At 37.5% G+C, this 15,012-nt stretch overlaps 1 protein-coding gene across 1 annotated transcript in view; it reads left to right on the top strand.

Annotated features, from left to right (window-relative positions):
* Window positions 1–15,012, top strand: part of CDC123 (cell division cycle 123) — a 62,890-nt gene that overhangs the window by 31,279 nt on the left and 16,599 nt on the right. Inside the window, exons 7-10 of the mRNA XM_007129300.4 lie at window positions 6,732–6,780; window positions 10,013–10,088; window positions 11,508–11,630; window positions 12,515–12,543. Coding sequence (XP_007129362.1) covers window positions 6,732–6,780; window positions 10,013–10,088; window positions 11,508–11,630; window positions 12,515–12,543 — 277 coding nt within the window. The remainder of the gene's footprint in view (window positions 1–6,731; window positions 6,781–10,012; window positions 10,089–11,507; window positions 11,631–12,514; window positions 12,544–15,012) is intronic.

Below are 15,012 nucleotides of genomic sequence, written 5' to 3'. Positions count from 1 at the left end.
CTCCGCAACGGGAGAGGCCACAGCAGGGGGAGGCCCGCATACCACAAAAAAAAAAAAAAAAAAGAAGAAATAACAGAAGTCTAAAAGATAATGTAATGGAAAACTTTTAATTGATTAAACTCTTGAAGAAGAATTGAAACTTGTAGAACAAGTTACTAGGAAAAAAGAAGCAAACAAAAGTTCTAGAAAGGGAAAACGTGGTTATTAAAATTAAAAACGCATTTACCTGTGTAAATAAGGCATAGTTGAAAAAGATAGTTATTTGAATGAGATAAAATTATCCAAAATGCAGCATAGAGAATTAATGAATTGCAATTACGGAATTAAGAGACATATTGGATAAAATGAGAATGTTTAAAATGTAGAATAGAAACTCTAGGAGGGAAGAATAGAGAAAATGAGGAGGGAGAGGCATATTTAAAGAGAAAGTAGTTGGGAATATTCAAGAATGAATAAAAAACCACAAATTCATATTCAGTAAACACGAGTGTCCCAATAGAAAACATATCATAGTATAACTGCAGAACACCAGAGACAAAAGGAGTTCTTAAAAACAACCAGAGAGCAAAGGCGAATTTTGTGGAAAGAAACAGCAGTAAAACTGTCAGCAGGTTTCTCAACAGGAATATTGTTTCATCTAGTCCTACCTCTGCTGGGAAGGGCGTGGGTCCTGGAGGGTGGGGATGGTTATAGAACAATGCAGATGCCTGTATTGTTTCTCATCTGTATGGGACACTTATCAATCTGGACCTAGACTAATTTTGGGTTATAACTTGAGGAATTCTCTAACAGTTGCCCAAATTCCAAGGTGATTGCAAATGATTTCATATTATTTCATAATTCAGGCAAATTTTCTAAGTGTTAATTTAAATGTGTTCGTTAACACAGGGGAAGTGTTAGGTATTATGACATAATTTCTTGCTTTTGCTCATAAATTATAACATGTATTATAATTTTATATTATATGCTGAGTTGGGATTTGAGAATTTATACTAGTTCTTACCATGACTTTTAAATTATGTGTTCATAGAAACAAAAGCTAAAGTAGACTTAGCAATTCAGTATTCTTTCTCTGTAAATTGCTTTCCTTGATCAGTGACTTGCTGTTACCTCTCTGAGGTCCTGCTTTCTTTTAGCGATTAAGAAACTGTTATTTTTGGAAATGAGAGATCAGCTTTTTTTTCTCCATTGCAGATGCAAGTGTTTGGATCATCTGTGTTCTTGGTTCAGTCAGTTAAGGGAATAATACAAACATTTTTATATTTGATATGACTGAAGATATTTTATCGTTTCTGTTAGGATACTCATATTTTCTGCTAGTATTGTTTCTACTAGTATTTTCAATGTAGTAAGAAGCCTTGATTTAAGGATTTCTTTCTTTTTCCTTTTTTGATGTAACCTGGAATTTTTGAACCGTAATTTATATAAGGATTTGTAAGCATTCAAGTGTTGTTAATACTCTAAATATCTTAACACATTTTTGCTTTTTAAATCTACTTCCTCCAGAATATAAATGGAATTTAAATATTCATACACAATGTTTTTTGCGGTATTTCAGCTGAGCTCCTAAAAATGTTGTTGACCTTCACATTCAGTCTTAAGTAGGTGGCTCTGCACTTTCCTCTCCTTTCAGAGACTGTACCTGGCCATCTGATTAATCATCTTAATAAGAAAAAGCCTTGTACAGTAATTTCATGTAAGCACATATGTTCTCACATCTACCTTCTGAAACTAGTCAAGGTTTTTAACTAACATTAAATGTTAAACCTATCACCACTTAAAAAATAATGTTATGGGATGGTAGAATACAAATGTGTATTAAAATGTATACCTATTTTAAAGTAGCAAATAAGGATTAACCAAGGGTTGAAATCAATATTTGTAGGAATATAGAAGCATTAAAAAATTTAGATAATGAAGACCTGTGTTTTGGAAGTGTTTGTTTATTCGAATTCCTTTGTCATTTCTCTCCTCCCATCTCCCTTGTGTATATATATATATATATATATTTTTTTTTTTTTTTAATTTATTTAATTTTATTTATTTTATTTTTGGCTGTGCTGGGTCTTCGTTGCTCCTTGTGTATATATATATATATATATATTTTTTTTTTTTTTTTAATTTATTTAATTTTATTTATTTTATTTTTGGCTGTGCTGGGTCTTCGTTGCTGGGCGCGGGCTTTTCTCTGGTTGTGGTGAGCTGGGGCTACTCTTGTTGTGGTGTGCAGGCTTCTCATTGCGGTGGCTTCTCTTCTTGTGGAGCACGGGCTCTAGGTGTGCGGGCTTCAGTAGTTGTGGCACAGGGTCTCAGTAGTTGTGGCTTGCGGGCTCTAGAGCACAGGCTCAGTAGCTCAGTAGTTGTGGCACACGGACTTAGTTGCTCCGCGGCATGTGGGATCTTTCCGTACTAGAGCTCGAACCTGAGTCCCTGCATTGGCAGGCAGATTCTTAACCACTGCGCCACCAGGAAAGCCCTCCCTTGTATATTTTAGATACATTTAAATTAAAAAAAAAAAAAGATAGGCAGTTCAGTTTTATCATGATAAGAATTACTGGTTAATTGAAAGCTAAAATATTAACTTTTTTATTTTTGTTTTGTTTTTTTTTTTTGTGGTACGCGGGCCTCTCACTGTTGTGGCCTCTCCCTTTGCGGAGCACAGGCTCCAGACGCGCAGGCTCAGCGGCCATGGCTCACGGGCCTAGCCACTCCGCGGCATATGGGATCTTCCCGGACCGGGGCGCGAACCCGGTTCCCCTGCATCGGCAGGCGGACGCGCAACCACTGCGCCACCAGGGAAGCCCCTTAACTTTTTTAAAAAAAATTTATTTTTGGCTGCGTTGGGTCTTCGTTGCGGGCTTTCTCTCGTTGTGGCGAGTGGGGGCTACTCTTTGTTGCGGTGCACGGGCTTCTCATTGGGGTGGCTTCTCTTGTTGCAGAGCACGGGCTCTAGGTGCCTGGGCTTCAGTAGTTGTGGCTCGTGGGCTCTAGAGCGTAGGCTAAGTAGTTGTGGTGCACAGGCTTAGTTGCTCCACAGCATGTAGGATCTTCCTGGACCAGGGCTCGAACCTGTGTCCCCTGCCTTGGCAGGTGGATTCTTAATCACTCCGCCACCAGGGAAGTCCTAACTTTTAAAAAAATTGTATAATTGGCCTAACAGTATATATTAGTTTCAGGTATACAGCATAATTTGATATTTTGTATACACTGCAAAATGTAAAATATTAACTTTTAAAGTAAACTTGGTTTCTTATTATAAAAGCACTATATGTACACTTTGTCCTTTTTTTTTTTTTTTTTTTTTGGCTGCGTTGAGTCTTTGTTGCTGCGTGCGGGCTTTCTCTAGTTGCAGCGAGTGGGGGCTACTCTTCATTGCGGGGCGTGGGCTTCTCATTGGGGTGGCTTCTCTTGTTGCGGAGCACGGGCTCTCAGCGTGCGGGCTTCAGCAGTTGTGGCTCGTGGGCTCTAGAGCGCAGGCTCAGTAGCTGTGACACATGTTGCTCCGCAGCACGTGGGATCTTCCCGGACCAGGGCTCGAACCTGTGTCCCCTGCAGTGGCAGGTGGATTCTTAACCACTGCGCCACCAGGGAAGTCCCCACTTTGTACTTTTATGTGTTTTTTAATTCCTCAAGATTAAAAGTTAAACTAATATATATTTAATGTGATAAACATAATGTTAGAAATACTACAGAAAAGCAGCAGAAGAAATGAACAGTCACTGCTGGGAGAGAATCATTGTTAACATTCTAATAATTAACATTGTATTATGTTTTCTCATGTATGTTTTAAAATATGAGCTTGTACTGTGTAGTTTTTTGACCTTTTTTATTATTTAAAAGTATACTGTATTGTGAACGCTTTTTCTCGCTTGTGAAAAATTCTTTTACCACACAATTTTTTATTCCTCATAACACTGTCTGGATTTTTGACACACTTTTCATCTTTTCATTTAGAATTTAGAAAGGAGTTGAGGAAAAATGTTTTAAGGATAAAATGAATTTTTATAATAGAATTCATAAATGAATTAGTGTTTTTTGCTAATTAAAATATTTAGGGTGTTAAACCAGAAAAAAAAAAGGTGAGGGACTCTTTTACAATAGAGAAGAACAGGACTTCCCTGGTGGCGCAGTGGTTAAGAATCCGCCTGCCAATGCAGGGGACACGGGTTTGAGCCCTGGTGCAGGAAGATCCCACGTGCCGCGGAGCAACTAAGCCCGTGCGCCACAACTACTGAGCCTGCGCTCTAGAGCCCACGAGCCACAACTACTGAGTCCGCGTGCCACAGCTACTGAAGCCCGCACACCTAGCGCCCATGCTCCGCAACAAGAGAAGCCACCGCAATGAGAAGCCCGTGCAACGCAACAAAGAGTAACCCCTGCTCGCCGCAGCTAGAGAAAAGCCCGTGTGCAGCAACGAAGAACCAATGCAGTCAAAAATTAATTAATTAATTTTTTAAAAATTGAAAAAAAATAGAATAAAGAAGAATATATTATGTAGAACTATTAAAGGAGATGATCCAGGACATATGTATTTCTCTGGATCCATTTGGTATTTGTGGTTTCTCTGAAATCTGAGGGTGATAACAGCTCTAGAACCTCCACCTCTGAGAGGAGCAGTTCCACACTGGTTTAGCGCCCTCCCACCACTGACTTCACTTCTCACCTTTCGGAGCCTTGGTTTCCTTGTGTGATGAATGTGGATAATAATAATAGCACTTTCTCATAGGATTATTGCAAGGATGAAATGAGATAGCAGATGTACATGCTTCACTTGGTGCCTGTTCACTAATACGGAGAAAGCCCACTGCCTTTTAACAAAGCTCCCTGTGTGTATCTTTCTTTGTCATTCAGATTATATCCATTAGTGCCCAACTGTTAGTGGCAATAAAAGTTCTTATTTTCTGAGGATTTTAGCCAACCACCTTATTTGTGTTGTTATTGTTTGTAGTATAAATCATAAATGATTGCAGAGAATTCCAAGCTAATCAAACATTCAGGGAAATTTAAAAGCTTTTCAAATTTAATTCTACTTGTAAATTGCTTAAGACCTCTTTAAAACTATTTTTTGTTTTGCTTGTGTATTTTTTTCATCAAAATGTCTCTTGACCACCTGTTTTGCTTCTTGAATTGTTGGTATTCCCCAGGATTCTATCTGAATGAGCTGACTGATCACTTCTGTCTCCATCCTTGATGTTAGCTTTTATACCAGTAGGACGATTACTTCCAGATAATTATTTTCACCTCCACCCACTCTTGAGTTTCCTTGTTCCAGTTGCTTACTAGACATTCTCTGTGGTTCTCCCAGGATTTTTCCAACACTGCACACCCAAACGTAGTTATCTCCCCTGTTTTCCTCACCCACATCACCTGCTCTTCCTTCTTAGTGAATGGTATTTGCATCACTATCCAGCGAGTCATTAAGCAGCCACCCCAGTCATCTGGCCTCTTTCTCCCTCATCCTGCACTTTCAATTAGGCACCAAGTAGCCCTGACTTTGTCTCCTAAATATCTGTGTATAGAGCTTCTCCTCTCCCTCTCCTCTGCCTTCGCATTAGTTGGCCCCTCATCTCTCCCTGGGGCTGTTGCAATGAGCCTTCCAACTGGGCTCTCAGCCTCCCAACCTGCCACCCATTCCCCCAGGCTCTCCAGCACCGTTGCCCCCCGTGATATTTCTAAAGCCTAAGTGCAATGATCTCCCTCAGGTGTTCAGAAACGTTTTTAGCCCCCCATTGTCTGTATAATAAATCACAACCTCTCTGCATAGGCAAACAATACTCTTCATGGTCTGGATAGTCCTTCTTGTCCACAGTTTCTCTCCAGCCACATCTTCTGGCAGTTCTTCCCTCCACACACATCAGTACTGACCTCCAGTAGCCCTGTGCAGAGTTCTCCCTTCTCTCCCTTTGCCTCAAACGCAGACCCTTCTCTTCATGTCAAATGAAGCCTTCTTGACTAGCAGCTCCCCTCCCCCAAAACAGGAAGAGCTAATCAGTGTTTCCTTTGTGCCATCACAGTATTTTTATTTTCAGTGTTTCGAAATTCTTTGGGTACTTGTTAGGCTTTCCTCACCAGACTAAAGGACGAGGGACTCTTAGTCATTTTGGCGTTCCAGTGCCTCGCCAGCCCTTGGCATAGGTGGGTGTTTAATAAAGGATGTGAAAAATTGTCCATGAAACTGAGGGTTTTTAGAAGAGGAAGCAATATATTTAATGGAGGAATGAATAATTCTTCTGTCAGCTATTTTTAAATGGGATGTGGGAGAAGGATTAGATGAACTTTTTGTGGCTTTAGGTGGCAGAGTTAATGTCAGCAGAGAACTAGACTTCTGGTTCAGCCATGAAGAGCACAGTGAGAATTATAAAACAACAGTGCCATCTCACCCTCATTTGGAATCTAGAGTGGGTTTGCGTTATACTCCTGGCTTGGTCACTAAATGTGCTCTTTCCTTCGTTTTAGCCCTTTTTTTTTTAACAGAAGGATGGAGATTATAGTAGCTCATATGGTTGTTTTGAGGACAAGTGAAATAACAAATAACATTTCAGGGTGCCTAGGCTAACGCCTGACACTGAATGGTGCTTAATAAATGTTCACTGAATTTGAATTAGTCTCCTGTTTCTGGATGCTTTTAGTAAAACCTTATTCCCACTTTAAATATAAGTAAATATAAGTAATGTGTATGCATAAACTGACGCCATAAAATAAAGATTCAGTTGCCTTTCTTTCCCTCAAAGATTTATTCATTGTACTGATGATTCCCCAGATCCGTGTATGGAATATGAGGTAAGAATCTTTTTTTTTTTTTTTTTTAAATCTTGAATAAAATTGATAGTTCTAGATGAAGATGTATTGAGAATTTCTATTTATTCTTAAGTGAAATGAATCCAATTTTTGGACTAATTTCTCTGGGAACCTAGAGCCATTGAATTTTTAAATTTATGAAATATACACGTAAAATGCATGTATTATGTACATATACATACACATACAGTATATACACAGTATGTACATACTATGGAATATTATACATATTTTGAAATGAAGCAAACACCTTCATACTCACCATCCAGCTTAACCTGTTTAAGCTTTTTAACCTGATTTACAAGGAAAAGTAGTCACCACCATTTTACCGTTTTTATTTATTTTTTCTATGGTTCTCTCATTTTACAGATCACATATAGAAGTAAGAACAAAAGGACAGTGGAAAACTTTATTAGAAATAGTCATAAGAGTTTAAACATAGCAACTCCCTCCCCCGTCCCCCAATAGCAAACCCATATTTTCCTGGTTTGAAGGTATATACAACACACACACACACACACACACACACACACACACACACACACACACACACACACACACACACACACACACACACCCACCCCTGAAGTGGGCAGTGTTCTTGGATGTTGTTGTTAGTTTAATTTCTTCGTCATCTTTTTGCTTCCAGTCACTTGTATATACACATGCTTTCAAAAGTTGTCCACTGACTCACTGTACCAAGTAATTCTTAGTATGTTGAGTGTATATCTTGGCTTATCTTCTGTGAACAGGTAATTTACTCTTCACCAAGCCACCAAACAATTCCTACATCTTTTAGCACTTGTAATTGAGATCTTTACATACCATTTGTGAGGGGTATGTAATATATTAGCATTTTCCCAGGTCATTAAACATTTTTTTAACATTAGTCATGTGTATGTAGTACATTCGTATCTGTTGTTTCACTGAACAAACATCTATCAAGCACCTGCTATATCTTATTACTTTGTGCTAGAAACACAAAAATGAAAAAGATTGTTTTCCTAGTCTTGCCCTGTGGAGTAATCTTTGTTGTAATGTCATCATCTATCCCCGAGATTGATTTCACCCGCAGTTTGCTCTTTTATTGCTTTTTGGCGAATATGCCATCATCATGTTAGTGCATAGAGTTTAAAACCCAGTTTTAAAAGCCCAGGAAAGTGAGAGTAATTAAAATGAAAAAAGTGACAAGCAAAATCCCATGTATCGTGTGCTTGCGTCTGTGTGTATTTAAAAAGATACCTACTATATGCTCGTGTATTCATAGAGTACTTCTGGAAAGAGGTATGAGAAATTGTCAGCACTGGTTGCCTGTGAGGAGGAGAACAGAGAGACTGTTTGGGGGGAAGACTCACCTTTTACCTTTTTTAAAAAATCAAGTACAGTGTTTGTATTACCTGTCCAAAACGTTATTTCAATAGATAATGCAAATTTTCTGGAAACTTAACGTCAGTTTGCAATAATTGCATATTTATTTGTTGCTTACATAAAAATTACTGTAGCTGTCAGAAAATATATTTGCCAGTATCAGCTTTTACTAGGTGACAACACTGTAATTTTTTAGTGTGGGATTCTTCATTTAATAATTAGGTTCTTTTTAAAAAGGTGGCACATACAGAGCTTGACCAAGAGCTTACAATAATGAAAATTGGAATCAGTGCACTTCAAATTTCTAAGACATATTTTAACAGTACAGTTTTTTTTTTAAGGAAAGCAACCTACTATCAAAAATTTAAAAATACAGGAAAATATGAGGAGCCCACCACCCAGATATCCTGAGTATTATTAGCATTTTGACATTTAACTTCCCTTTCTTGAGATATTTGTGTGTGTGTGTGTGCGCACGTGCGCACCTGTGCATATATACACTCCATAAGTTGCTTTATGTGCCACTTTTTCTTTTTTTTGGCGGTACGTGGGCCTCTCACAGTTGTGGCCTCTCCCATTGAGGAGCACAGGCTCCGGACACGCAGGCTCAGCGGCCGTGGCTCACGGGCCCAGCCGCTCCGCAGCATGTGGGATCCTCCCGGACCGGGGCACGAACCCGTGTCCCCTGCATCGGCAGGCGGGCTCTCAACCACTGCGCCACCAGGGAAGCCCTGTGCCACTTTTTTTTTCACTTACAACATAGTATGAGCATTTTCACAGTTCATTAAATTTTTTTTATATCATGATTATTAGTGGCTGCTTATCTTAAATACTTGCTGTTCCATGTTTCACTTGACAAACATTTCCTAGGCACCTGCTAGGCATTACATACCTGTGCTGGGAACACAAAGATGAATAAGACCCAGCTCATCACCCTTAGAAGAGAGACTTGTGTCAGATTATCCTAGTACAACATGGGGTATGGGCTTACTCTCGAATGTTATGTACAAGAAACCAGGTGGCATGGGAAGGTACAGAGCCCACTGGGGGGATTCCTGGAATGGGGCCTAGAGTAATTCAAGTCCTATCTCCTAGGTCTTGAGGGGCAAAGAGGTGTATGCCAAGATTCAGGAGGCTGGGGGCTCTTGCCATCGATTACAATTAATACTTCAAAAGGACAGGACTAGTTTTTTCAAAAGAACATTTTACAACCAGACTCAGAAGCATACATTTGTCAACTGTACTATTTATAAATCACAACAATATGAGAATTTGCACATATCAAATAATAAGTTATAGTAATAAGACCCATTTATGAATTGGGCCATTGGTAGAATTGTATTACTTTAAAATAATGGGAAAATCATGAAAGGGTTTTAGTGAGTCTTTGTGATAAGCCGTAATAATTTTATCAGAGTATTACAGAATGATGCTTAAGGTAGATAACTTGGAAATTATTTTACTTTTTGATGTTCTTAAAGGAGTGAGGAACATATGAATTATAGGGAAACTTATGGCCCAACGATGATAAGATGTGACTATATCATCCTTTGAGTTGTATGTTATGTCAGAACTCCCCAAATGTCAGAACTTTGTAAATAAGTGACAAAGGCACATTTTGTCATAAAGAGTTTTAATACAATTTCCCCTATTCTGTTAGACTAATAGATCATAGCTCTGTTCCCTACATATCATGTCAGGAATGTTTTATGATGCCTTTTTTACAAAAAAACAAAACACTTGATAATGGCAATTGTTAAGACATAGTCTCAACATAAAATTGTTTATTAGACTAGTAAATATTCTCTTGTTACTTAGTTGTGCTTCTTTTTTCCTTTGTCTACAGCTTGTTCTTCGAAAATGGTGTGAATTAATTCCTGGTGCTGAGTTCCGATGTTTTGTCAAGGAAAATAAGCTTATTGGTGAGGTTTTTGGGTTTTTTTGTTTTTTTAAACCTTTGAAAGTAATTGTTAAAAGAAGACAAGCTTTTGATGGAAATAAATTACTTAGTAATTAAGACAAGGGTAACAATCCGTTTTTATCTCAGATGCTACCTCTAACCAATTGGCACTGACTCTCTGGAATGCTGTATTGACAAGGGTCCTGAGGCCAGATTCTGTTTCCACAGAAAATAGTCTTGTTGATGGATCACATCAATCTGGATTCCAGAGATGAAAGTGGTGGCCTTTACTGTTCTCAGGATATGTGTAATACTACCTGCTTTCTCTCTGGGGCTTTCCTAGGTATTACTAGCAATACACTGCTTATTTTAAGCAGCGTAAAAAGCCCAGTTTTTGAACGTTTATTTCTATTATTGAAGCACTGTTTATTATTCTAGCAAGAGAAAATATGCAAAGAAGTACATTGCTTTAAAAGCCACCCATTTTCTTTCCTCTGAGGTTATTATTTTGTCTGCTATGATTTATTCAAGCTAAATATTGTAGCTAATTCGCTCTTATTTTGTCTAAGCACATTTTCCATGAGGTAGAATTGATCGTCAACCAAGAAAAGTGTGATTTGAACAGAATCACATCAACACTATTTATTTATTGAATGTGATGTTGACATTTAACTTACCTGAAATACACTGGGGTTGTTTGAATTTATTGTATAATATTGTTATATACCTCTGAAAGAAACACTGCAGTATTAAGTACAGTTAAAGAAGGGAGTCATATTGGCATGTGATTAAGAAATTGGTTGGAAGCCCTTCTTTCAGAGCAGAGAACTTTTTCTTAGGTCTAGAGCAGATTAAAGGAGTTCTTACAATACTCCCTTTAGTGTTTTTGGAATAATATCAGCAAGTCACTCTGAAGAAAGGAATGTTTACTTTTCCATGGCTTGAAACATCAGGCTTGTGAAGGCAGGATAGCACGTATGAACAAGGAAAATAGACCGTGAGGTGCAGTATGATTATGGAAGACGTATGGTAAGGAGTATTTTACATTTTCCCAAAGAAAGTGGAAAAGAATGCCAATTTTTAGACAGTTCATTGGAAAAATCAAAGAAGAAGGCAGTTGACTATGTGGGTAGGTTTAAAATTGCTTCTTTCATTTTTTACATAAGAAACGTTTTTATGACTTTGAATTCTTCCCATTGTACTAAATAAAAATAATTACTGTTTCTAAAGTAAGAATGCCTGGCAATATGGAATTTTAAGGTTCACCTAGCCATTTGAACCTTTTCAACTGATAAGCTTTATATAAAATGCTGACTAATGTATGATGCCATATTCATTCGATCTACTTTAATAGTTTCCTCAAAAAGAGGTTTAAATCACATTTTGGTGTTTTTGAAAAGAATATTGTGTAATAATGAAATGTAAAATATTTTCTTGTCAGGTATTTCTCAGAGGGACTACACACAATATTATGATCATATTTCTAAACAAAAGGAAGAGATTTGCAGATGCATACAAGACTTTTTCAAGAAACACATACAGTATAAATTCTTAGACGAAGACTGTGAGTATTTTTTATTGACCCAGTGAAATGAAATGCGTTATGTTACCGAACCTTATTTCACTGTGGTACATATTTTAAAACTGGATTCAAAATACTGTATTTTAAGCATTTTATTATATGATGGTATTGCTGATGGGTTTGCATGTTAATTTTACGTTATTTAACCAGAGGCCCTTTTTAATACTGAGATGGTTCTCTCTCCTGTCATTTGAGATATTTTATTATACATTTCAAAGGGTCTATCTACAGAGAACCACATGCTTCTGTTATTAGGACTAAATTAGCTGTTGACTGATCTACCTTTTTAGATTTTTATTTGAATGATCAGATAGCACCAGTTACAAAGTAAATATTTGTGAGTTGTTTTTAAGAGTTGAAAGTAAGTGTTGAAAGTATTGTGTATGAGACAGTTTTCATGCATTGTCAAATTATATCTGCTATGGTTTCTGTTTTTCTCCTTGCCAAGCCTGGGGTCTGTGGCAGGTTTGACTTTTAAAAAAGATGAGTCATGTCCTAAGCATGGCTAGATAGTGTGCTTTCCTATTGCAGATTTTACCCATTTTATTCCCCATCAAGCAGTTAGTGATTGATGCTCTTTTCTCTGATATAGATAACCTGTCTCTAATTGTGAACTGGTTGAGACGATGTTGGTGTTTGGTTTGAATTTTTAAACATAAGGGATTACGGCTGAGGACAGAGAAAAGGAAAACAAAATTATATAAGTAAAACATTGTAGGATGCCTTTTTATGTTTGAAGTTTTGAGATGTAGAAGCAGGAAGTCCTTTAAGTAACTAATAATAAAACGCATTTTAATTTCCAAAAGGAGACGTAGATGATGAAAATAGAAGTTCGTTACTAACTTCAAGTTTTTTCTCCTTTGCAGTTGTATTCGATATATATAGAGACAGTAGGGTAAGTAAAAATGACATTTGATATGCTTTAAATACATAGGCATTCTCTATGGAAGGGCTCACTGCTCAAGAAATATTTTCTCAAATCAGCTACGGTGCTTGAAATTCACCGTGGCCAAGAATCTCCCCTTAAAATATCCTTAACACTAGGAGACATGATATCTTCCATTGTTATGTGTCACAAATTCAAGGATTATTAATTTAACAGATGGCTAAGGCCACCCTGTGTCCTCCTTTCCCCTTTTGTCGGGGGCCTGGGCCTACTTAAAATAGTTGAGTTTGTACTCTTCGGTGTGGCCAGGAATTTGTCATGGGATATTTAGAAGTTATTATTTTCAGTTGCCTGAAAGGCCCTTAGCATGATTCGAGTCACTTGCATCTTTAGACTGAAGATGAGGATTCGAGTAGTTTGTATTTATTCTGTAATCTTGAAGTGATGGAAACTTCTGTAATGAAAAAGAAAACAAAAACCTGACCTAGTAAATCCTGCAGCAGAGATTTCACTATCAAGACATGCAATCTTTTCAGAGAAATTTGGGTCACTAGGTGTCCTGTGACAGTGCTCACTGACTTAGCTGTTCAGAGGACAGCAGGTGTGTTTTCTAAACATTAGACCCCTGTGTTTCTTAAATGTCTCTCACATTTTTCTTCTTCCCTCTCTACGCTCCTGTCGTCTCATCGTAGTGATGATTGTGATACCTTTGAATCATTTTTTGGACAAAAGGAGAGGCCCATATGGTCATATCCCAAAATAACTGTTAACTGTTTACTCATCTCTGTCAAGCCAAAGGCATCACTTACTCTGTTTTCATGTCTGTCTTTTTTTTTTTTTTTACATCTTTATTGGAATATAATTGCTTTACAATGGTGTGTTAGTTTCTGCTTTATAACAAAGTGAATCAGTTATACATATGTCCCCATATCTCTTCCCTCTTCCATCTCCCTCCCTCCCATCCTCCTATCCCACCCCTCTAGGTGGTCACAAAGCACCGAGCTGATCTCCCTGTGCTATGCGGCTGCTTCCTACTGCTATTTTATGTTTGGTAGTGTATATATGTCCATGCCACTCTCTCACTTTGTCACAGCTTACCCTTCCCCCTCCCCGTATCCTCAAGTCCATTCTCTAGTAGGTCTGCATCTTTATTCCCATCTTGTGCCTAGGTTCTTCATGACCTTTTTTTTTTTTTTAAGATTCCATATATATGTGTTAGCATACGGTATTTGTTTTTCTCTTTCTGACTTACTTTACTCTGTATGACAGTCTCTAGGTCCATCCACCTCACTACAAATAACTCAGTTACGTTCCTTTTTATGGCTGAGTAATATTCCATTGTATATAAATGCCACATCTTCTTTATCCATTCATCTGTTGATGGATACTTCGGTTGCCTCCATGTCCTGGCTATTGTAAATGGAGCTGCAATGAACATTTTGGTACATGACTCTTTTTTTTTTCTATAAAATATGTATTATATATTTATATCATATTTGTATTTATTAATGTATATTAAATATATATTATATTTAATATATAAAACGTATTTATATAGTATATAATATAGTAGTAGTACTATTAGGTTTTTGGTTTTTTTTTTCTTTTTTAAATTTGACACAAATTCTTTAATACACACAAAGAGTAACAAAATAATGCACAATTGCCCAATACCTTAAACAAACCATTTGGTCGTCATTTAAACTTCATTTTCATGTGGATCTGCTTTCTTTTTTTTTTTTTGCTCACAACTCACACACACACACTGTATTTTATTTTTACAAGAGATAAATAAACTGACACCAAGCATTGTAAATGGATGGCCACAACAAAAGCAACAATGATTGCAATTACCAAACACGAAACACACTCATACTATGTCATAATAAGGACATTCAGTCCAGTAATCCTCCACTGTAACAGCTCCTTTACTTTGCAGTGAAAATTGATTTGTATATTTTTTGCCTCTGAGTCCTTGTGGGATTTTTTTTTTTATTCAAACAGAAAGTCACAAAAATTATAATCATCCTCATCTACATGACTCTTTTTGAATTATGGTTTCCTCAGCGTATATGCCCAGTAGTGGGATTGCTGGGTCGTATGGTAGTTCTATTTGTAGTTTTTTAAGGAACCTCCATACTGTTCTCCATAGTGGCTGTATCAATTTACATTCCCACCAGCAGTGCAAGAGGGTCCCCTTTTCTCCACACCCTCCCCAGCATTTATTATTTCTAGAGTTTTTGATGATGGCCAAATTTCCACCAACAGTGCAAGAGGGTTCCCTGTTCTCCACACCCTCTCCAGCATTTATTGTTTGTAGATTGTTTGCTGATGGGCATTCTGAGCGGTGTGAGATGATACCTCATTGTAGTTTTGATTTGCATTTGTCTAATGATTAGTGATGTTTGGCATTCTTTCATGTGCCTGTTGGCAATCTGTATATCTTCTTTAGAGAAGTGTCTATTTAGGTCTTCTGCC

This window comes from Physeter macrocephalus, chromosome 11 (genome assembly GCF_002837175.3).
Source record: "Physeter macrocephalus isolate SW-GA chromosome 11, ASM283717v5, whole genome shotgun sequence".
Lineage (NCBI taxonomy): Eukaryota > Metazoa > Chordata > Mammalia > Artiodactyla > Physeteridae > Physeter > Physeter macrocephalus.
Note: the sequence above shows the minus strand (reverse complement) of the source record. Positions and strands in the feature narration are given on the sequence as shown.